This window comes from Balaenoptera acutorostrata, chromosome 8 (assembly GCF_949987535.1).
Source record: "Balaenoptera acutorostrata chromosome 8, mBalAcu1.1, whole genome shotgun sequence".
Taxonomy (NCBI): Eukaryota; Metazoa; Chordata; class Mammalia; order Artiodactyla; family Balaenopteridae; genus Balaenoptera; species Balaenoptera acutorostrata.
In genome coordinates this window covers 116,597,834-116,621,920 of record NC_080071.1, presented here as the reverse complement: position 1 = coordinate 116,621,920, position 24,087 = coordinate 116,597,834, and the positions used below count along the sequence as shown (strand labels likewise).

At 40.1% G+C, this 24,087-nt stretch overlaps 1 protein-coding gene across 1 annotated transcript in view; it reads left to right on the top strand.

Annotated features, from left to right (window-relative positions):
• Positions 1–7,294: 7,294 nt before the first annotated feature.
• Positions 7,295–24,087, top strand: part of LCT (lactase) — a 52,349-nt gene continuing 35,556 nt past the window's right edge. Inside the window, exons 1-5 of the mRNA XM_007192050.2 lie at positions 7,295–8,349; positions 17,534–17,613; positions 20,286–20,369; positions 22,076–22,178; positions 23,597–23,675. Of these exons, the coding sequence (XP_007192112.2) occupies positions 7,710–8,349; positions 17,534–17,613; positions 20,286–20,369; positions 22,076–22,178; positions 23,597–23,675 (986 nt within the window). The 5' untranslated portion in view covers positions 7,295–7,709. The remainder of the gene's footprint in view (positions 8,350–17,533; positions 17,614–20,285; positions 20,370–22,075; positions 22,179–23,596; positions 23,676–24,087) is intronic.

Sequence of the window (24,087 nt, the reverse complement as noted above, 5' to 3'; positions counted from 1 at the left end):
GCGATGGTGGGAGGCCTGCGCACCGCGATGAAGAGTGGCCCCCGCTTGCCACAGCTAGAGAAGGCCCTCGCACAGAGGCGAAGACCCAACACAGCCATAAAAATAAATAAATAAATAATTAAAAAAAAAATAATGAGAAATGAAAATGGAAACAACATACCAAAACTTACAGGATACAGCAAAAACAGTCTAAGAGGGAAGTATATAGGGATAAAAGCCTACATCAAGAAACAAAGATTGCAACCTAACTTGATATCTCAGGGGAAAAAAAAAATGAAGCCCAAAGTTAGTAGAAGAAAGGAAAGAGCAATGAAACTAAGCTGGGTTTTTTCTTTTTAAGATAAAATTGATAAAACTTTAGCTAGACTCACAAAAAAAGCCCTCAAAATCAGAAAGGAAAGAGGAGGTGTTACAAGTTGTACCATGGAAATAGAAAGAATCAGATGTTACTGTGAATGATTGTTGGCCAACAGATGGGATAGCCTAGAAGTGGACTGCTAGAAACACACCTACCAAGATTGAGTCATGATGAAATGTGAAATCTGAGTAGTCTGGTTAGTAGTGAGGAGATTGAATCAATAATCAAAAACCTCCCAACAAACAAAAGTCCAGGACCATATGGCTTCACTGATGACTTCTACCAAACATTTAAAGAAGAAGAAATACCAGTCCTTCTCAAACACTTCCAAAAAATCAAAGAGGAGGTACCACTTCCAAACTCATTTTATGAAACCAGCATTACCCTGATAGCAAAGCCAGACAAGGACACCTAAAGAAAAGAAAATTATAGGCCAATATCCCTGATGTACAAAATAGATGCAAAAATCCTTAACAAAACTTTAGCAAAGTTAATTCAACAGTATGTTAAAATGATCATACAACATGATCAAGTGGGATTATTCCAGGATGCAAGGAAGATTCAACATCCGAAAATCAATTAATGTATTACACCAGGTTAACAAAAAAGGATGAAAATCATGGTCATCTCTGCAGATGGGGAAAAAAGCATGTGGTAAAATTCAACATCCATTTATGATTTTTAAAAACTGTCAACAAATTGAATATAGAGGGAAAGTACCTCAACACAGTAAAGGCCATAGAGACTTCCCTGGTGGTCCCCTGGTTAAGACTCTGTGCTCTCAATGCAGGGGGCCCGGGTTTGATCCCTGGTCAGGGAACTAGATCCCAAATGCTGCAACTAAAAAAAGATCCTGCATGCGGCAACTAAGGGTCCTGCACACGGCAACAAAGATCCCATGTGCCACAACTAAGACCCGGCACGGCCAAATATTAAAAATAAAGACCATAAATGGCAAGCCCACAGCTAATCATACTCTTGGGAATGAGACAAGGGTGCCCACTCTCACCTCTTACTCAATATAGTATTGGAATCCTAGCCAGAGCTAGGAAAGAAAGGCATCCAAATTAAGGAGAAGTAAAATTGTCACTATTTGCAGATGACATGATGTTGCATATAGAAAACCCTAAAGACTCCAGCAAAAAACTGTTAGAATTGATCAACGAATTCAGCAAAATTGCAGCATACTAAATCAATATGCAAAAATCTTCATTTCTATACACTTAATAAAAACTACCAGAAAAAGAAATTAAGGAAGTAATCCCATTTACAGTTGCATAGTAAGAAAAAAAATACCTAGGGATAAATTTAACCAAGGAGGTAAAAGACCTGTACACTGAAAACTATAAGAGTGGTGAAAGAAATTGAAGAAGACACAGATAAATGGAAAGATATTCCATGCTTAAAGATTGGAAGAATTAATATTGTTAAAATGCCCATACTATCCAGAGGAATCTACACATTCAATGCAATCTCTATCAAAATTCCCACAGCATTTTCCACAGAAATAGAACAGACAATCGTAAGATTTGTAGGGAGCCACAAAAGACCCTGAATAGCCAAAGCAGTGTTGAGAAAGAGTAAAGCTAGAGGTATCATGCTTCCTGATTTCAAGCTGTATTACAAAGGTATAGTAATTAAAATATTATGGTATTGGCATAAAAACATACATATAGATCAGTAGGACAGAATAGAGAACCTAGAAATAAACCCATGTATATATAGTCAATTAATTTACAACAAAGGAGCCAAAAATATACAATAGAGAAAGAGTCTCTTAAATGGTGTTGGGAAAACTAGATCACTACCTTACACCATACGCAAAAGTTAATATGGATTAAAGAGTTGAAGATTAAACCTGAAATCATAAACTTCCTAGAAGAAAACACAGGTGCTGGCTTCCTTGACATCAATCTTGGCAATGATTTTTTGGATTTGACACTAAAGCAAAGGCAGCAAAAGCAAAAATAAATAAATAGGACTACATCAAACTAAAAAGCTTCTGCACAGCAAAGAACACCATCAGTCAAATGAAAAAGAATGGGAGAAGATATTTGCAAATAATGTATCTGATAAGGGCTTAATATCCAAAATATGTAAAGAACTTATACAAGATAACAATCTAAAATGGGCAGATGATCTGAATAAGCATTTTTCCAAAGAAGATATTCAGATTGCCAACATATACATGAAAAGGTGCTCAACATAACTAATCAGGGAAGTGAAAGTCAAAACCACAATGAGCTATCACATTACACCCATGAGAAAGGCTATTATGAAAAAGACAAAAAATAACAAGTGTTGGCAAGGATGTGGAGAAAAGAGAACACTTGTGTAATATTGGTGAGAACCTCTATGGAAAACATATAGAGGTTTCCCAAAAAACTAAAAATAAAACTACCATATAATCCAGCAATTCCACTTCTAGGTATTTATCTGAAGAAAATGAAAAAACTAACTCAAAAAGATATATGCACCCTCATGTTCATTGCCACATTATTTACAATAGCCAAGACATGGAAGCAACCTAAGTGTTCACTGATGGAAGAATGGATAAAGAAAGTGTATATATATGTACAATCAAATATTATTCAGCCCTAAAAAGAAGGAAATCTTGTCATTTGTGACAACATGGATGAAACTGGAGGGCATTATGCTAAATGAAATAAGAGAAAGACAAATAGTGTATAATCTGTGTGGAATCTAAAACATTTTTAGAGTAATTTTAAAATTTTTTAATTTATTCGTTTTGTTTTTTTGGCTACGTCGGGTCTTAGTTGCAGCATGTGGGATCTTTTCATTGTGGCACATGGGCTTCTCTAGTTGTAGTGCACGGGCTTCTCTAGTTGTAGTGCACAGGCTTCTCTCTAGTTGTGGTGTGCGGGTTTTCTCTGTCTAATTGTGGCACGAAGGCTCCAGGGTGCATGGGCTGTGTAGTTTGTGGCATGCAGGCTCTCTTGTTGAGGTGCGCGAGCTCAGTAGTTGTGGCATGTGGACTTAGTTCCCCTGCAGCATGTGAGATCTTAGTTCCCCGACCAGGGATCGAACCCGCATCCCCTTCATTGGAAGGTGTATTCTTTACCACTGGACTACCAGGGAAGTCCCTAAAAAAATATTTTTAGGGCTTCCCTAGTGGCGCAGTGGTTGAGAATCTGCCTGCCAATGCAGGGGACACGGGTTCGAGCCCTGGTCTGGGAAGATCCCACATGCCGCGGAGCAACTGGGCCCGTGAGCCACAATTACTGAGCCTGCGTGTCTGGAGCCTGTGCTCCGCAACAAGAGAGGCCGCGATGGTGAGAGGCCCGCGCACCATGATGAAGAGTGGCCCCCGCTTGCCGCAACTAGAGAAAGCCCTCGCACAGAAACGAAGACTCAACACAGCCATAAATAAATAAATAAATAAATAAATAAAAGAACGTGAATTTCTTAAAATATATATATATATATTTTTAATAAAATAAAAAATGAACTCATAGGTACAAAGGATAGATTGGTGGCTGCCAGAGGTGGAGGTGGTAGGTGGGTGAAATGGGTGAAGGTGGTCAAAAGGTACAAACTTCCAGTTACAAAATAAATGTTATGGGGATGTAATGTACACCATGGTGACTATAGTTAATAACACTCTATTTGAAAGTTGCTAAGAGAGTAGATCTTAAACGTTCTCACCACACACAAGAAAAAAATTTGTATCTATGTGTGGTGATGGATATGTTAACTAGATTTATTGTGATCTTTGTGCAATGTATACAATCATGTTGTACATCTGGAACAAATATAATGTTATATGTCAATTGTATCAATTTTTAAAAATTAATTTTAAAAAGGAAAAATATGTGCTTTTCTTACAACTTTGTAGAAGAGGCTTTTTAAAACTATGTATAAGCAGAGATGCCATAAGGAAAAAAAATTAATAAATTTGACTACATAAAAACCAAAGCTACAGATTGGGAAAATGTTTTCTCAACCTATATACGAGAGAAAGGATTAATGTCCAGGATAAATAAGCTGCAGATGAGAAGAATATACTATATATATGTTTCAATAGCTATATATTTTCTCAGTTTATAATGGGAAAAAGATTATTTCCCAAAATGGATACAGAGCTGATACAAATCAATTTTAAAAATCATTCAAAATTATAAACACTAATAATTTGATAATATTATAATAGCATTGGTGGGTTTGTCTGGAATTTGATGTTGTAATGCACTACTAGTAGGAGTGTAAATCAGGACACTCCTTTTATGGAAAAACTTGTCAGTACCATTAGAAGTTAAAATATAACTGACTACCCTATTACCCAGCAATTGTACTCTTCAATATTTTCCCTGAAGAAATAACCTATATATGTATAGAAAAAGGCATATACAATGACATTCATTGTGACATTGTGACACTGAAAATGGAAAATAACCTAAAACCCAGTCAACAAAATAATGATTATGCAAGGTCACACAATGCAGCTCTCAAAAAGAATAAGATATATCAATATTTGCACAATGTGAAGATCTCCAGGTTGTGCTATATGGTAAAAATACCAGTTGTAGATCAATACTCACATTATAGTACCTCTTATTTTGTAAACTTGTTAGGTAAAAGTATATTCTTTATGTACGTACACATGTAATAAATGGTGAATACTTTTTAGGAAGTAGCTGGGATTAGGTATAAGGCAAATGGAACTATTATCTAAATTTGGGGGATATTTATGAGAATGCATTTATTTAATATTTCTATAATTAATATATATATATACTTTTAGAGAGATAACAATGATTATAAACACAAGAATCTGAAAAATGATACATTTATATGAAGCTGTCAGGGCCACCTTGAAAATTCCGCTAAGTGAAATAAAACTGTTTCTATTAAAATGAATATATATATACAACATTTCTAAGACAATTCTAGGAAAAAGAATGATAGGAGAGGCCATGTCCTATCATAAAGTGAAAAGTACTACACAGGTATATAAAAATTAAAATACTGTGGTACTGGCACAGGAATAGATAGACAAGGAGTAGAAAGTCTAGAAATATATGTCTAGATAGATATTTCATTTCTGATAGTTGTCATTTCAAATAGTGGGGAGAGAATGGCCTATTCAGTAACCCATTAGAAATTGATAAACCCTACCACACAGCACAAACAAAGTTAAAATTCAAGATGAGCTAAAGATCTAAAGATTAGAAACAAGAATATTAAATAATACATTTGACACGAGCTTTCAAAAATATGGTACCAAGTAATGTATTTTGAAGGACACTATAAAACAAATTTTAAAACTAACACTAGGGGGAAATGTTTTTTCTATCACATTTTAATACATGATATCCAAACTCTATTAAGAGTTCTTATATCAATAATAAGTTAAATAATAAAAATGTACAAAGGATATAAACATAAATCTCAGAAGAAAAACAAGTAGCCAATTAACATGAAAAGCTACCCCTCTAAACAGAAACAAGTGTCCAAAATATGAAGTTTTATAACAGGTGTGAGCAAACCAGAGAGATTTAGACACACTTCTAACTGTAGGTAGGATTTAAATTTGAAGAAGCCTGTTTTGGAATACTTTGGATTACAATAAAAATTCCAAATGGGCATGCCATTGAGTCAGCAACTTAATTTCTAAGAATCTATCTTAAAGAAAAGAAGTGTGGACAAAGATGTATAACTAAAGATACAGATATTAATTTGCAACATATTAAAATTAAGAACCAACCAGTGTTCAATATGCAAGAGGTTAAACTGTGGTACAACCTTACTGTGGAATGCTATGCATCTGTTAAAAAGAAGTGGGTCTACATATTCTGGTATAAACAGAGCTCCAAGCACTATTAAGTGAAGGAAAAAAAAAACTGAGGAACGCTACATAAGACATAATTCCATATATGTTAAATTATATTATATATTTTAAATGTTATACACATGTATGTTTGCATTGTATATATGTAATAATAGCTATCATTGAGTTGCATTGTTCTAAATATGCTAATGAATGACCTCATTTAATTCTCACAACCTATCTATCACCATTATACAGATGAGGAAACTGAGGCACAGAGAAATTTAGTAACTTTCACCAGATGAGATTTAAACACTGGCATTCCGACTCCTGAACAGCCATTAATATGTACAGAGAAAGGAAACTGGAAGGAAGCACAGTGTTGAAAGTGATTACCCTACAAAGGGAAAGGAAGAGGAGAATTAGTAAGTTTTCATACATATTTCTATATTGTTTGAATCTTTTACAAAATGTGTTCATCATTTACTTACATATTTTTATTTTTATTTTTTAATTTTATTTATTTATTTATTTTTGGCTGCATGGGGTCTTAGTTGCAGCACTTGGGATCTTCACTGAGGCATGCGGGATCTTCCGTTGTGGCACGTGATGTCTTCATTGCGGCTCCCAGGCTTCTCTCTAGTTGTGGCATGCAGGTTTTTTCTCTTCTCTAGTTGTGGTGCGCAGGCTCCACGGCACGTGGGCTCTGTAGTTTGTGGTACACGGGCTCTAGACGAGGCACAAGAGCTCAGTAGTTCTGGCATGCGGGCTTAGTTGCTCCGTGGCATGTGGGATCATAGTTCCCTGACCAGGGATCGAACCCGTGTCCCCTGCCTTGTAAAATGGATTCTTTACCACTGGACCACCAGGAAGTCCCTCCTTTTTTTTTTTTTTTATTGGCTGCGTTGGGTCTTTGTTGCTGTGCGCAGGCTGTATCTACTTGCAGTGAGTGGGGGCTACTGTTCATTGCGGTGTGTGGGCTTCTCATTGCGGTGGCTTCTCTTTTGCGGAGCAAGGGCTCCAGGCGCGGACTCCAGTAGTTGTGTCACGCAGGCTCAGTAGTTGTGGCTCGCGGGCTCTAGAGCGCAGGCTCAGTAGTTGTGGCGCACAGGCTCAGTTGCTCCGCTGCGTGTGGGATCTTCCCGGACCAGGGCTCGCACCCATGTCCCCTGCATTGGCAGGCGGATTCTTAACCACTGCACCACCAGGGAAGTCCCCCTACATGTTTTTAAAGGAGAAAAAAAGTTTGGCGAGGAACTCACTTTTGTTCTGCTATGTAAATAAGTTTTAAAATAATTTGTAAGTAAGAAAAAATGTGGAGAACTTTTTTTCTTCAGACACTTCCCAGGTTCCTTGGCATAAATTGTGTGAGAAGTTTAAGGTTTTTGTGTTGTCTCTTACGGTTTAAAATTTTTTTGATATTACATAGGTGAATCACATACTGATTTTATTATCGTAGATAACCCAGTTACATATTAAGTGTTTACAGTCACTTAGTATTTTACAACCTCAACTGTAGTTATAAAGTAAGTATTCCACATACTTCCTAACAGTTCCTTGAAGATGGAGCTAGTCTGGCATTTAGTCCTTATTGTCCTCCTAAGTTTTTCTTGTTGGGGGTTAGACTGGAAATCTGATAGAAACTTCATTTCAGCTGCTGGTCCTCTAACCACCGACTTGCTACACAACCTGAGGGGTCCACTGGGAAACCAGGATTCTCCCTTTGTAACAGGAGACAAAGAAATTTATGTTTGTCGCCAGCCACTGCCCTCTTTCCTGCCAGAGTACTTTAGCAGTGTTCGTGCCGTTACGATCACTCATTACAAAGTATTTCTGCCTTGGGCACAACTACTCCCAGAAGGAAGCTCCGAGAACCCAGACAAGGAAACAGTGCAGTGCTACCGGCAACTCCTTGAGGCCCTCAAGACTGCTCAGCTTCAGCCCCTGGTGGTCCTGCACCACCAGACCCTCCCTGCCAGCACCGTCCAGAGAACTGAGGCCTTTGCTGATCTCTTTGCTGACTATGCCTCCTTCATCTTCCACGCCTTTGGGGACCTAGTTGAGATCTGGTTCACTTTTAGTGACTTGGAGGAAGTGATAATGGAGCTTCCGCACCAGGAATCAAGATCTTCACGTCTCCAGATCCTCACTGACGCCCACAGAAAAGCCTATGAGATTTACCATGAAAAATATGCTTCTCAAGGTGAGTACACATGACCCAGGTGGCTGACCCACCGGCAGCCTTCATTACCCACCTTCCTCCACCCTCCTTAAAGCAGGACTCAGCATTTCTTTCCACTTACCTCCAATAGTCCCCTTGGGACTTCCCTGGCAGTCCAGTGGTTAAGACTCCGAGCTTCCACTGCAGGGGGTATGAGTTCGATCATCCCTGGTCGGGGAAGTAAGATTCCGCATGCCACAAAGCACAGCCAAAAAAAAAAAGTCCCCTCATATCTATTTATTAGTGAGAAATTAATACCGTACTGAAGATTTCCCGGTGGAGGTAGGTAGGGGTGGTTTACATTGTATGGTGCCCAGCATTCCCTTTGAAAAATATCTTTTAAGCCCCCTTGCCCAATCTTGAGTCTGCACTTTCACTGATTATCTTTCTGTCCTTCTTTCTCCAGTCCTGCCTCCCTGACTCTTCCTAAGATTTCAAGATTGCCCATCCTCTCATCCACCCCGTTTTCTTTTATTTATTTATTTATTTTTATTTTATATATATGTGTGTGTGTGTGTGTGTGTGTGTTTCGGTCATGCCCCTCAGCTTGGGGGGCCTCAGTTCCCCGACCAGGAATCAAACCCATGCCCCCTGCAGTGGAAGCCCAGAGTCCTAACCACTGGACCTCCAGGGAATTCCTGAGCCTCCCCTTTTTCTTATGCAAAGCAAGTTACATGTTCTAGTTGAAGCCTACATTCCAGCAGGGGAGACAAATACAAAGATAAAATAATAATATGCTGACAGATAGGGAGAAGAGCATGCTTACAATTGTCCGTATTCCTGCTTCATGGCTAGTTTAAGGTTCCAATTCAGTAGGCCTGGACAGAATCAAGACATTGATTTTAATAAATTCCCTAGGTGAATCTAGGCTAGGTACACCAAAAAATTGGTACACCAATTTTGAGAACCAATTTTGGGTTATATATGCTTTCTGGTTTTTATTATATACTGTATGTATATTTTTATACATAGTATATAATACATCTGCATACTTGTATACTCTACCTTTGAAACTTAACATATTTAATGAATATATTCTCATTTTATTAAAAACTCTTTGAAAGCATGATTTTCAGTGGTGTTACAGGTTCCCATTATATTAATGGATCATAGAGTTTAAAATATTCTTTCATTTTTGTATATAAGTTTATTTAATTTTCACTATTAAAAATTATGTTGTGGGCTTCCCTGGTGGCGCAGTGGTTAAGAATCTGCCTGCCAATGCAGGGGACACGGGTTCGAGCCCTGGTCTGGGAAGATCCCACATGCCGCGGAGCAACTAGGCCCGCGAGCCACAGCTACTGAGCCTGCGCGTCTGGAGCCTGTGCTCCCAACAAGAGAGGCCGCGATAGTGAGAGAGGCCCGCGCACCGCGATGAAGAGTGGCCCATGAAGAGTGGCCCCCGCTTGACGCAACTAGAGAAAGCCCTCGCACAGAAACGAAGACCCAACACAGCCAAAATAAATAAATAAATTAATTAAAAAAAAAAAATTATGTTGCATTGAACATTCATATAAATAAATGCTTGCCTTCAGATAAATTCTTTCTGATAGATTCTTAAAACTGAAATGACTGGGTCAAAAGATGTGCATTCTTTAAGACTTTAAAGGATGTTGCTAAATTATTTTCCAGAGAAGTTGTAACTTTAACTAACAGTTATAAAATTGTTCTTCTGACCCCACTCAGCCTGTTTTCAATGACGTAATTATTTTTATCATTGGTATAGACAGAAATAGTCAATAACCGATCTATTGTAAGAGTAGAAGAGACTTTTATTCAAGCCAAGCTGAGGACTCTATCCTCAGAGACAGCCTCTCAGATAGCTCTGAGGAACTCCGCCAGGGAAGCATGGTTTTCAGCAGTTTTATATTTTGTCAGAACAAAGAACATCAACCATGACTGGGGTATATTCCTTCAAAGTTTTGAAAAAAGACAGATTAGCATGTACACAGCGAGTCTGTATGGCTTGGCACCTGGGAAGGGAGCCTTATTATCAAAGGAGTACTAGCATTGATGTCCCAGGAAAAGAGGCATTTATGTCTATCTTTGAAACAGACATTCTTTACTTCTGAACAATGCATCCTCTTCTTTAATGGTTAAAGCAGATGTACAATGTATGTTTAATAGGCTACAAAACAGGATGTTCTAGTTAGCATAAAGTTTATGTTAAATCATGTATAAGTCAGAATGACTTCCCAGTATGTGAAAAATTTCTTCCGTCATTGGTAATTTGACAGCTGAAAACTACTATCTTCTTATATTCTTTATTTGCATGTATGTGCTCATAGAGAGGTTAAACATTTTCTCCACGTTTAAAATAAAAGCAGGACAAGGGCAGAAAGAGTGTAAGTGTGGATGGAGCTATTTTATATATGATTGTCAAAAAAGCTGTCCTCAGACCACCTTTTGAGCCAGCTGGAATGAGGGAGGGAGCGAGCAACCATGGGATCTGGAGGATTACTGGCCGTGGGGTGAGTGCAAAGCCCCTGGCGAGGGAACAGCAAGAAGCCCAGCTATCCATTTCATGAACTGTAGAGGGAGGGAGAAGAAGGAGATGCCAGATTTGAAACTGGATTCTTTGGAAAGCCTATCATGGGGTGAGTGAGAAAATAAATAAATAAATGTTTGTTGGCTGTGATTCTACTAAAGAAGCTTTGAGTAAAATGAACTTTGAAAGAAGGCAAGGCTGAACTGGATCATCTGAAATTAAGGAAAATCTGTCTCATTTTTAGAAAATTCTAAATAATAGAGTAATTTAAATTATAGAACTAGACACGTTTATTAAAATGCTTTATATATTTCATTTTAAATCTCCCTCAGGTTACTAAAGACTATTTCTTTCTTAAATTCATATTTTCCTTCTTTTCTTCTTCTGCTCATTCCTCCCAGCCTTCATTTCATGTTTCATCAACATCACTACATTATCTGCCCCTGATATAATGCAGGACACAAAATAAATTCTCTTCTCAGTCTCTTTACTATTCCAAAAGGTGGTTTTCCTTCTTCCTTTCTCTCTCTCATTCTCCCCTCCCTTTTTAGTCCAATTAAATAGCTTTTTTGTTCTTTGTAAAATATATTTTTAATATACACAAAAAAAGTTATATAACATATGTTGGTTCAAAGCAAAATAACTTTTCGAAGGTGGGGATATTGAATAATATCCCCCAAACTGAAGAGGAACTTTGAGACCAAAAAGTGAAGCAGGCAACTCCATAAAATGCAATTATGGAGTTTATTGTGGGTAACTTACATATGGGTAGGATCGGGTGAACAGCGATCTGGAAGCATTTGCAGCTGCATTCCTCACTGCCAAAAGGGGCACAAGGGAATTTAAAGGGGCCAAAGCTAAAAATGCAATCTGACTATTAAGGGAGAAGCACATCTGCACCAGTGGGACTGGGAGTTTTTCTGTCCCCTCGGGGGTCTCATGACCATTATTCCTTGTGGACCATTAACCATCTGTGTCAGCTAAAGAGCATTCTTCCAGTTCTTATATCAGATGAAGACAAGGGTAAAAGTTGATAGGAAACTTATCTGGCTTGGGTGCATTACTTGTGAGTAGGCTAAAGCTCAGTCACACAGGAAGGGGAGGGGGTAGGACTGTGGGCCTAAGATGGAGCTGACAAAATAGAGTCAATGTGGTTCAGCCACACAACAACTAATACCCATGGAGTGACCACTCAGTCCAACAATTAAAATATAACAGAATACTGTGGTGATTTTGTAACACAGAAATATTGAATCACTATGTTGTGCACATGGAACTAACATAGTATTGTAGGTCAATTATGCTTCAATTTTTTAAAGAGCAAGAAAACAGCAAAAAATTATATATAATATATAATACATATATATAATATTTATATATATTATACCACTTCACATCAACTAGGATGGCTGTAGTAAAAAGGACAGACAGGGACTTCCCTGGTGGCGCAATGGTTCAGAATCCACCTGCCAATGCAGGGGACACGAGTTCGAGCCCTGGCCCGGGAAGATTCCACATGCTGGAGAGCAACTAAGCCTGTGTGCCACAACTACTGAGCCTGTGCTCTAGAGCTCAAGAGCCACAAGTACTGAGCCTACGTGCCACAACTACTGAAACCCGCGTGCCTAGAGCCTGTGCTCCGCAACAAGAGAAGCCACCACAATGAGAAGCCCACGCACCACAACGAAGAGTAGCCCCCACTTGCTACAACTAGAGAAAGCCCGTGCGCAGCAACAAAGACCCAACACAGCCAAAAATAAATAAGTAAATAAATTTATTTTTAAAAAAAAGACACAATAACGAGTGTTGGCAATGATGCTGAGAAATTGGAACACTCACACTTTGCTGGTGGGAATGAATTATGGTGCAGCCACTCTGGAAATCAGTTTGGCAGTTCCTCAAGTTAAATTTTAGAGTTACCATATGACTCAACAATTCTTCTCCTAGTTATATATCCAAGAGAAATAAAAGCAAATGTCCAGACAAAAACGCATCACAAATATTCATAGCAATATTATTCATAATAACCAAAAGTGGAAACAACCCTAATGTCCATCAATTGACTAATAAACAAAAAGTGGCATATCAGTACAATGGAGTATTACTCAGCCCTTGAAAGGAATGATGTACTGATTTGTGCTACAACATGATAATCCTTGAAGACAGTATGCTAAGTGAAAGCAGCCAGTCTCAAAAGACCACATAGTATATGATTTCATTTATATTAAATATCCAGAGTAGACAAATCTATAGAGACATTAAAGTAGAGCAGCTATATCTGGGGCTAGAAGAGAGAATGGGAAGTGACTGCTAATGGTTATGTAATTTCTTCTTGGGTTACTAAGATGTTCTAGAATTAGTGGAGATGGTTGCACAGCTTTGTAAATGTACTAAAGACCACTGAATTTTATACTTTAAAGTGATGAATTTTATGGTATATGAATTATATCTCAATTTTTTAATGTTAAAAAATTAATTGGAAGGTTGAGGATTTATAAAACAAAACAAAACAAACCATACCACAACTTATGTCTACTTGTATATTCTCCCCTATCTCATCTCCCATTCTCCCCCACCCCATCCCAGGTTACCACTGTGCTAAATATTCCATCCATCTTTTATTAGTCTATGACTTTCCCCTCTTCCCCATTTGGTGTCCATAATGGAGGTACAAGGTCAAACATTTTAAATAAAAATATTTAATTACAGAAAAAGTGGGATTTTACTAAATATAGCCCCCCAAAATTCACCATGTTTAAAAAATATGTTCAAAAATTAAATTCCCATTTACTGCTGATTAGAAAATAAACAATGTGAAATGCAGTTCTGATTTTTTCCTAAGAATTTTTTTATCAGGGTATTATTTACATAAAGTGAAGTGCATAGATCTTAATTTTACAGTTTGATTAGTTTTGACAAACACATACATCCATGTAACCCATACCTTTATCAAGATATAAGACATTAACCAACACCTCCAAAAATCCCATTCCTGATCAATTTTATCCCTTCCTAATCAATCCCTACCCAAGGAACAACCACTGATCTGACTTCTATCAGCATAGTTATGAATGGAATCATACAGTGTGTACTTTTTTGTTTCTGTCTTTTTTCATTCAGCATGTTTGTGAGATTCATTCATTTTGTTGCTGTATTAGTAATTTGCTCCTTGTTTCTTCTAAGTGGTGTTCTATCATGGATGTATCACAATTGAGGGGCATTTGGGCAATTTCCAGTTTTTATCTCCTATAAATAAGTTGCTGTCAACCTTCTTGTACAAGTTTTTGCATGGACATATGTTTTCATTTCTCTTGGATAAATACCTAGGAGTGGAATTGCTGGATTACAGGGGAGAGATGTATTTGACTTTCTAAGAAACTGCCAGTTTCCCAAAGCAATTGTTCCATTTTATACTCCCACTAGCCCTGTGTGAGAATTTCAGTGGCCTCACATCCTCACCATTTGGCATTTTCATCCTTTCTATTTTAGCCATTCTGATGGAATCTCATTGAGATTCCATTACGTTTTTTAAAATATAGTTTCTATCCCAACTGCATGTGTGCTTAAACAATACAGTATTCAATTTTGCTTGGTTTGGTTTTGAGCATCATGAAAGAATATTATACTTTTTGTAGTCCTTAGGACTTCTTTTTTCTCAAACAAAACTGTTTCAAAAGCTTATTCATATTGTTGAATATAGCTATAGTATCTTCTTTTCACTGCTATCTGATATTCCATTGTGGGACTAAGCCACATTTTATTAATTAATTCTCCTGCTTATGTGCATCAGCCACCAGAATGGCTACTATTTTTAAAAAGCAGAAGATCCCAAGTGTTGGTGAGGATAGAGAGAAATTATAACCCTGTGCATTGCTGGCCAGGATGTAAATGGTGTAGCCACTATGGAAAAGTGTGTGGCACTTCCTCAAGAAATTAAACAGAAAATTACCATATGATCTAGCACTTGTGGGTATATACCCAAAAGAATTAAAAGCAGGGACTTGAACAGATATTTGCACACCCATTTTCATAGCAACATTATTCACAATAGCCAAAAGATGGAAATAATCCAAATGCCCAGACAAGGATGAATGGATAAAGAAAATATGCTAGATACATACAACTGAGTATTATTCAGCATTAAAAAGAAATGAAATTCTGACACATGCTACAACATGGATGAACCTTGAAGACATGCTAAGTGAAATAAGCCAGACACAAAAGGACAAATATTGTATGATTCCACCTATATGAGGGACCTAGAATGATCAAATTCACAGAGACAGAAAGTAGAATAATGATTACCAGAGGCTGGGAGGTGGGGGAAATGGGGAGATACTGATCATGAACGCAGAGTTTCAGCTTGAGATGATGGAGAAGTTTGGGAGGTAGTTTGTGGTGACAGTTGCACAACAATGTGGATGTACTTAAAGCCACTTAAAAAAAATTTTAATGGTAAATTTTATGTTACGTATTTTTACCACAATTCTGAAAAGTTCTTTTCTAATCTTTCTATATGTGTTATTATAAACCTCCTATTGATGTTTTCAATGTGCTACCATGGGAAGGATACAAAAGAAGATTCTTAGCAGAGAGTCAGAGGGAGGGCAGGAGAGTGAACATCCCTCTCACATAAGAGTAGAGTTGCACACAGCACCCTCCTCTTGTACAACACTGAGACACAATCTACAGCAACACTTGTAGTCCCCACCCACCTCTTGAAGCACTGATACTGGCAGTTCAATACTGGCCATATTACTTTTATTGAAGCATTTGGGGCAAAAGGGAAAAGAGCAAACGGAAAGGGACTATTTTTTAATGGACAACGGCAATGGTTTTTGGAGGAACGACTTCCCTTTGTGGGGGAAACAGAATTGAGCTTATCCTTAGTGAAATCTAGTAATGCCTGTGAGGGACATGAACTTACACAGTGCCATGCAGTGATTTTCTACATGGCCTTGAAACAGTTAATTCTCAACCCACAGCAAATACTGATTTTGAGTTCTGTAGACAAGAATACTGACTTTTAACCATATCCAGCAAAAATTACAAGATAAATTATCTTAAGCCAGAGCAATTACCCCCCATTTCATTCCCAAGAAAACATGAAACTGCAAGCTTAGAATGAGAATCTAGTTTTGAGTAACCTGCATTTTACATTATTTTAAGAAGTAGTTTGTGCTTGCACTGGAAACAGGTTGGGAACCATATCGGAAAGTTTATTTTGTATGATATGAGAATTTCTGGGACTTCAGGTACATTTGTTCACTCTCATGCTAAAAACAGCTTGTAAAGTCAAATAGAAGTGATTTGTGGGTCAATTGTGCTTAGGGATTAACTGTACTCTTGTGTCATGTCCTTGATCCAGAGATAATACTAAATTGTACATTTTAAAGTGTTGAGCACAGTCTGAGAGCATGTGTTCTATGTGAGCTGATGTGATGATAGACTGAAGCATGGAAATCTGTGGAAGATGAAATGGCTCCATCGGGCACAATCACTGAATAACTGGAAAATATCGTTATCTTATCAGAATGAGGACTAAATGTCTCTGAGTGATATTCCCTGCTCAGGGGATTTCAAAGTTCCATTATGTTTATCAAAATAAGCACTTTGGTAGTTGGCAGCGGTTGTTAATGGTGGTTTCATTGACTGGGGAGATCTTTCTCCTGTATAGAATTTGGATGCAGGAGAGAAGTCAGGCATATAGTCTTATAGTTTAAGTCTCAAACTCTGGTTTCATTCAATTTTTGTTCACTGTTTCCAAAGCATAGGTCTGAGCACTTGCCTATGCACCCAGTCCTAAGCTTGCTGTTTGGAGGGCCTAGAGAAATGTTTAAGTTTGCTCCTCAAGGAGCACACAATCCAGCAGGAGATAAAGACTTATGCACATCAAAGAGTTAGATGACACTGCTAACAACTGAGGAATCCCAAGTCCACAGCAGCGTGTCTCGAGTTGTGGTCTGAGCATCACTGCCTCAGAAGCACCCAGGAAGCTTGTTAAAAGGCACTCGCTCCTGGGCCCACCCCAGTTGGCTGACGAGAAGGACAGGTGATTCTGATGCACATAAGCTTAAGCACCACTGTTAGGTGAGCAAATGTCAAAGCAAGTGGGTACAAGCTGCACAGGTTTATATTTCCTTCATGTGCAGTAAGTGTCGAATGGACATTTGCACAACAAAAAAGGACAGGTAACAGCAGTCCCCTGAGAACGACCTATCTTTCAAAAGTCTCTCCCCACTTGGAACCCTTAGCTGTTTGGGACCAATGGTTCCCAAGCTTAGTGTGTATCAGAATCACCTGTAGAGCTTATAAAGCACGCAGAGGCCAAGGCTTATTAGGAACGTAGGACGCAGTTCTCGCCTTTCCGCCTTTTACATTGCTCAGAGTTGGGGGAAGGAACTGCTTTTATTCTTACAAAAGACTTTATAAGGGTCCTGCACTTCACCATCCTGATTTACATGAAACACTCTTTAAAGGGACATTTTTTAAAAAGCTACCTTGTTTTCTAAAATCTTTCAGCTAGGGTAAAATCATGTGAGTGATTTCTTAAGAAATCCTTTTTAAAGTCAGTGAACATGGAATAGAAAGGTCGATAGGAAATGAGTTCGCCAGGGGCTTCTGGGGTCACAGGCTCCTTCCTCTCTCACCTTCAGCCCTTCCTCTGGTTGGTTTCAGGCGGAAAGATCTCTGTGGTCCTGCGAGCTGAGGCGGTCTCCGAGCTCCTGCTAGAGCCATCTACGTCTGCACTTGCCAAGGTAATGACAGCCCAAAGAAATAGCATCTGTAACTTCTCAGGAAAGTTGCTATTTTAATTTTAAAAAACCAAGAGAAATTTTTGTCTGTTGGCTTGACATTCTTTTTTTAAAATCTATTTTATTGAAGTATAGTTGATTTACAATGTTGTGTTAATTTCTGCAGTACAGCAAAGTTATTCAGTTATACATATATATATATTCTTTTTCATATTCTTTTCCATTATGGTTTATCACAGGATACTGAATATAGTTCCCTGTGCTATACAGTAGGACCTTGTTGTTTATCCATCCTCTGTATAATAGTTTGCTTGACATTCTTACAAATGCCTCTTATGAGTGTTATGCATTCTCTAGATTCATAATTACTTTAAAACAAAATCTTTATTTGTTGTAGCCCCAGCTCTCACTTGGTCAAGTGTCAGCTTTTGCCTGCACAAAGAAGTCAAATGCCTCTGCTCTTGCTCTGACTTTTTATTAAAAGAGCTTCTTAGAAGAGAGGTCAGTTTTTTTAGCAAAACAGATACTAGGGTAAAGGTTTTTTGGGTTTTTTTTTTTTAATAATGTGCTCCCTAGAGTGCCCATCCTGGTTTTTACCTCCTCTAAATACAACTTTTAAATATAATTTTAATAGGAAAAGTTAAAACATCTGAGAATTTAACAGCTTTGGCCCTTGTAATGTTGGCTGCTGGGCGGTATGGAATGCCCTCAGAGAAAACAACTGATTTCTGTAGTTGTGCAGCACTGGTGTCTGTGCTATGATGGAGGCCCCATATGCCAAGGTCCAATTTCAGATTTACCAGCTCAGGGATTTAAAAACCAGACATGATAAGGTTCTGAAATGACCAGGTCCAAGACTGATTGTATGGCCAGATTACCATAAATTCTTTTACAAGGGGCGATAATTGCTATCAGTTATGAGCTCAGGAGACCAAAGTGCTGATTGGAAAGTGTTTGTCAAGCAGCAGTCTTTGAACTGGTCTCTCTGCCCCCACTCCTGCCACGCGTCTGGGCCACCTTCCGAAAGCACAATTTTGTTCATTCCCTACTGAGAAGCTACACTCCCCTGAACTGGTGAAATTCCTCAGGGCCTTCCAGAATATGGCTCACTCAGGCCCTCTTGCTCTCTCTCTGGCCTCACCTTTTTGTCCCAGCGTGTATGCTATGCTTCCTGGCGGCTCTCCTGCATTCCCTACCTCAAGTCCTATCCTCCTGGCCTTCCTCAAATCTCTTCCAACAAAATTCTATCTATTTTTAACATCTGTGTGAATGTGCCCTCCATCAGGAGGCCTCTGTTAATAATACTCCCTCACTCAACCTGATGTTGTCTCTCCCCACTTGGAACCCTTAGCCATTTGTTTAGATCAGCGGCTCCCAAGCTTTGGTGTGTACCAGAATCACCTGGAGAGCTAGTAAAGAACACAGAGGCCAAGGCTTAATGTGGAGGGATGCCCTGGGCCTTCATAGGCTTCCCAAGTTCCCAGGTGAGTCTAATCCCCACCAAGATTTGAGGAGCACTGATGTGGATTTTTCATATAGCACTTAGAACTTTCTGCCTGTTCTTCATGTAGTCAGTGCATCTATTAACACTCTGTATCAAGTTGTAAGCTTCTGTGGATCTTACTCTTCTTTAAACCCAGCACAGTGACTTTCAAGAGTATGAACTCAATGATCATGTGCTGTATGGAATTGACAAACAAAGCAAGCGCTGATAGGGCAGAGGGGAAGGTTCGAGTGGAGCTCACCAGCGGGGAGCAAGCCTGTGGAATGTTGAGTAAACACCGATGATAACTTGACTGGGAAAGCCACAGGGAGCCAGAGGAGAGTCAGTTATCAAATGTCACAGTGCACTGGGTTGTCAGCAGATGCCATTAGTGACGGTCTTTGTCCCAAGAGAAGAGAAGGGGAGAAGACGGGCAATGATCTGGTCATGGCCAGGATAGAAATGGCTCGCTGAAGAGGGTAGGGAGGGAATCACCGTGGTATCTGCATGTGTTTAGACTCTGAATCTGTAGTTCTTAAAGTATATGCAGGCCAGAGACAGGGCAGAGGGGTATGTCCTTAATTGGAGCACAGACAGGGGTGTCCATGGACCATGAGAGTTCTGTTCTCCAATAATAATGTGGACCAGGCTAGGGCCAACCGGGGTGGACTTTAAACTGTGGCCTGAACGTAGCCAGTGACTATAGCCTACAATTAAAACAAAATCCCAAACCCCAATAGGGTCTGCTAAAGTTACTAAGGGGCCTGTGGGTGGGTGAGGGCCCCACTGCCTCCGTCCTGCAAAGTGGAAGGCCGTGAGGAGGTGCTGCTCAGGGCAGTTCTGGCCTCTGACTCCCTTCCTTCGTGCTCATCCACTTGGTGGAAACCCACCCCTTCTGGCATATGGTGCTTCTTTCATTCACTCATTCAATTGTGTGCATTTATTGAGAGCTTCCTGTGTGCCAGGCACTTTGCTGAGGGCACACGTGATGTATTCCCCACAACACGTAGGCACACCCCACACACATTCTCACTTTGTCCCCAGCTTTTCCTCATCCTGCTTCTCCCTTGGAAAATCCCATTTTGGAGTATTCCTTTTAGTAATAAGGGGAGAAACAAAAAAAGAATACTTCTGAGAAGTTCTTTGTCTTGAAATTCCTTGTGCTCTGATGATCCTATTTACTTATTTCCAGGATGCAGTTGACTTCCTCTCTCTTGATTTATCTTATGAATGCCAAAGTGAGGCAGATTTCCGGCAGAAGCTGAGTAAATTGCAGGTAATTTGAGCTATTTTCCATATTGATGATGAATGGCAAAGTTTCCTGAGAGCATATTAGACATTTAATGCTTCAGCTGATGTGTAAACTGAACTTCCTCCAAGAGTCCATATACTTGCAGGGAATTCCCCAGTGGTCCAGTGGTTGGGACTCTGTGCTTTCATCACTGCCAAGGGCCCGAGTTCAATCCCTGGTCAGGGAACTAAGATCCCACAAGCTTCTCGGTGTGGCCAAAAATAAGTAAACAAATAAAAGAGTCCACATACTTGCAGAGTTGCATCTGGGGAGATTCCTATAGAGAACATCTGGAGGTTAGATAGTCTTCCCTGGAAAGGATAATGAGGGTTGGCTTGTTAAGGTAAATATTTACATGGATCCTCTGCTCTCTTGTGTAGAAAGCTACTGAGAATCCAAATTCCAGTGTTCATTCTGAGATTAAAACAGACATTTCATGGATGTGGTCATGTAAATATTTACCCTGACAAGCCAGCCCTCACTATCCCTCCACTCTCCTCAGAGCACCTGCACCCCCTCTCCGAGCCTCAGCTGCTGCTCCCCACTGGCACACAGGTGTCTTAGGACCTGAGGACGCACAGCACATCCACAGGTTCTGAATTCTGTAGGAGGTACATGTAGGGGTCCCACGTTCCCTTCTCAGAAGAGGCTTTGCTCACCAGAGGCTTCCCCACTCAGCAGAGGGCTCCTCCAGCTCTCCAGTCCTGTGATACCACAGGCTGCCTCACTGCATATGGATCTTTCAGGAAGGGGAAAACCCTCAGTTCCCTTAGGAGTTTGGCTTTACTGCATTGACCTGGCCCAGGGAAAGAACAAGGCTACGTGGGTCACAGCTCCAACTGGTTCTGAGCGACTTACTTGGTTTCTCAGAGATTAAGGCTTGAGGCTCATTGTTACTGGCTGCTCTGAGAAATTAAAGAACCCGCCTGGCTTCTTTTTAAGTAGTTGCTATTGGTATTTCTCAGTGGCTGTTAACTACTCAGAGGAGGAAAACTTAGTGTGGGAAAAATGACCAAACCCAACCTCCCTCAAAAAAGGTAACCTAAAGTGAGGTCAAACGACATGTCAGCCTAAAGATGTTTCTTTTGACACTGAAATGGCTAGAAATGGGAGAAAAATTACACCTGCTCCAATTTTAATGAAGATAGCTTCATTTAAATTTCTTTATGGAATATGTCAGATACATCCAAAGGTAGAAAGAAAAGTAAAATGAAGCCATCCCCAGCTTCAAAAGCTCTCAACTCGTGGCTGATCTTGTTTCATCTATACCCTACCTTCCCCCTCTCAAACCAGATTGTTTTGAAGCAAGCCCTAGACATCCATAAACATCGTGACGGTGGCACCTGATTGAGCTTCTTGTAGCAGCACAGGCCCCTGACATGAGCAGACTGCCTTGTTCCTGGTCCTAACACAGTGACTGGTTCTAGGAGGTACCTTGTAGCCTGAGGTGATGGCAGAAATTAACCTGTCTCTTCGGTGGGGGTCAGTGTAGAGAATGGTCTATGTTATTGAAAAGTGTAGATTTTTCTCCCTCAAGTCTAGAGTCGGCTCTCTTTATTAACTGAGATGGCTAGTGGTCATTTCCAAAACCAAATTGAGTGTCGTGACTTCTCATCTTTAAAATCTGTCCCTGTTAACAAAAAACTTACTCTAGGCAGCTTCAGTTCACTTGCTGGCCTATATCATTTCAGACTATTGAGCCAAAAGTGAAAGTTTTCATCTTCAATCTGAAACTCCAGGACTGCCTCTCCACCAAGAAGAACCCATCTGATCTGTTCTTCAGCCTTCTCACAGGTGAGTGGACCATCACTGGAGAGGTTTGGAGTGATATTTGGTGCACTGGCTTGTGGGGTAGCTATTTTAAAAGTCTGGGGTTCCAATGGGAGGAGCGACCAGAGGAGGGGTGGTCTCAGAGCCCACCCCAGATGGGTTTAGTGTCCCTTGTCTTCTTGTTGTTGGTCTTGATCCCTTAGCTCCCACTGACCCAAGAAAGAAGAGAGGTTCTGTACGAGGATGGTAAGGATGCCTTGGTCTCATGGAAATAAAGACCATCAGGCCTCAGATGTCAGGTGTAAGCATGGCAACTGCCCTGTGCCCATCTGTCCACTTCCATTACCCCTCCCTCTAACGTCTCTCATCTCTGCCCCCCTTGGCAGGGCTGCCTCAGCCACCTTACTTTTGTTCATTTCCCCATTACCTAATCAAAATCTTCAGATATAGGACCCACAGCTCATGGAGCATCTCCTTGGTGTCTCTTAGTTCAAATTCTTGAGAGTGAATCTGATGGGTAGGCCATGCATCAGAAGATTGCTCCTGGGACTTCCCTGGTGGTCAAGTGGTTAAGTCTCTGTGCTACCACTGCAGGGGGCACGGGTTCCATCCCTGGCTGGGGAACTAAGATCCCACATGCCACATGGTGCGACTAAAAAAAGAAGAAGAAGAAGATTGCTCCTGGTCCAATCCGGCCAAGGGAAAGTAGGAGGTCCACTAAGGCCTCAGGGGCTGAGGACCACTAGACACTCTGCAGGAAGGGCCAAGGGGCACGCTCCTGCATGCCTGGATATCCAGTTCAGTCTCCCTGTAAGGTCAGAATATGGGAGAAGTTGGTAGTGCCCTTTCTACCACCTGTAACCAGTGCTGAGCTGGCTTCACAGACCTCTTGAACTGCATCCATGGATACCACCTAATAACTCTTGCCCTAGCTCATCTTTGATGGTATAATGATTTCCGTTCTTAAATCCCATCACTTTCTAAATGGTTAAAATGGTCAATTTTATGTTTATGTATAGTTTCTTACAAAAAAAAAAATTCCGCCCCCTTCTGATATTTGAGTTTTGAGTCAGTTGTTCTCCGTGTTTGGTCTCCAGACAAGCAGCATTAGCATCACTTGGGAACTTGTTAGACATTCACATTCTAGAGCCCACCTCAGATCAGAAACTGTGATCAGAAACAGATCAGAAACTTCGGAGTGGGCCCAGCAATCTGTGTTGAACAAGCTCTGCAGGTGATGCTGATGCACATGGAAGTTTGAGAACCACTGTGCTATCACTTTTGACTTCTATAAATCTTTAGCCTGTGGAATTTTCCAGAGGGGCTTGGAGCCATTGCTTGGGGCTTGGGTGTGGTGTATAAATGAGGAAAACTGTTGATAGTAGTCATGCATATTGTTGGTTGGGCTTCAGGTGGAGTGAATTAAACGTCTTCTCTTACAGCCTTAAGTGAAGAACAGATGCTCACCATTGGGTTTGATCTTAGTACATTCCTGAGCTGTTCATCAAGTTCCAAGAAAAGGTAATGTTAGATTTCCCGTTGGACTATCAATAACTGATATTTGCCGAATACTCTGTTGTTCTTTCACATGTGTAAACTCTGGGGACTGTTGTCATCTGCCTCTTGGACCAGTGAGTCCTTCGTGGCCATTCTAGAGACAAGAGATGAAGGCTCAGAGGGGAAAGCAGGGAGCAGTGTCTCTGGCCACCACACGGTTCTCCTCTAGTTCACCCAGGTGCACACAACTAGCAGAGCTGGTGTTTAAACCCCTGCCTTCTAGTTTAGATCTTGTTGGAGGCATTGTGAGGTTGTGGACGAGCAGGCTGGGTTAATGATAGATCTGCCCATCCCTGAAGTTATGTGATCTGAGTAAGTAAGGTGAGTTCTCTGCACCAATTCCTCACACAAAATGTGAAACATCTTACCCGTGAGG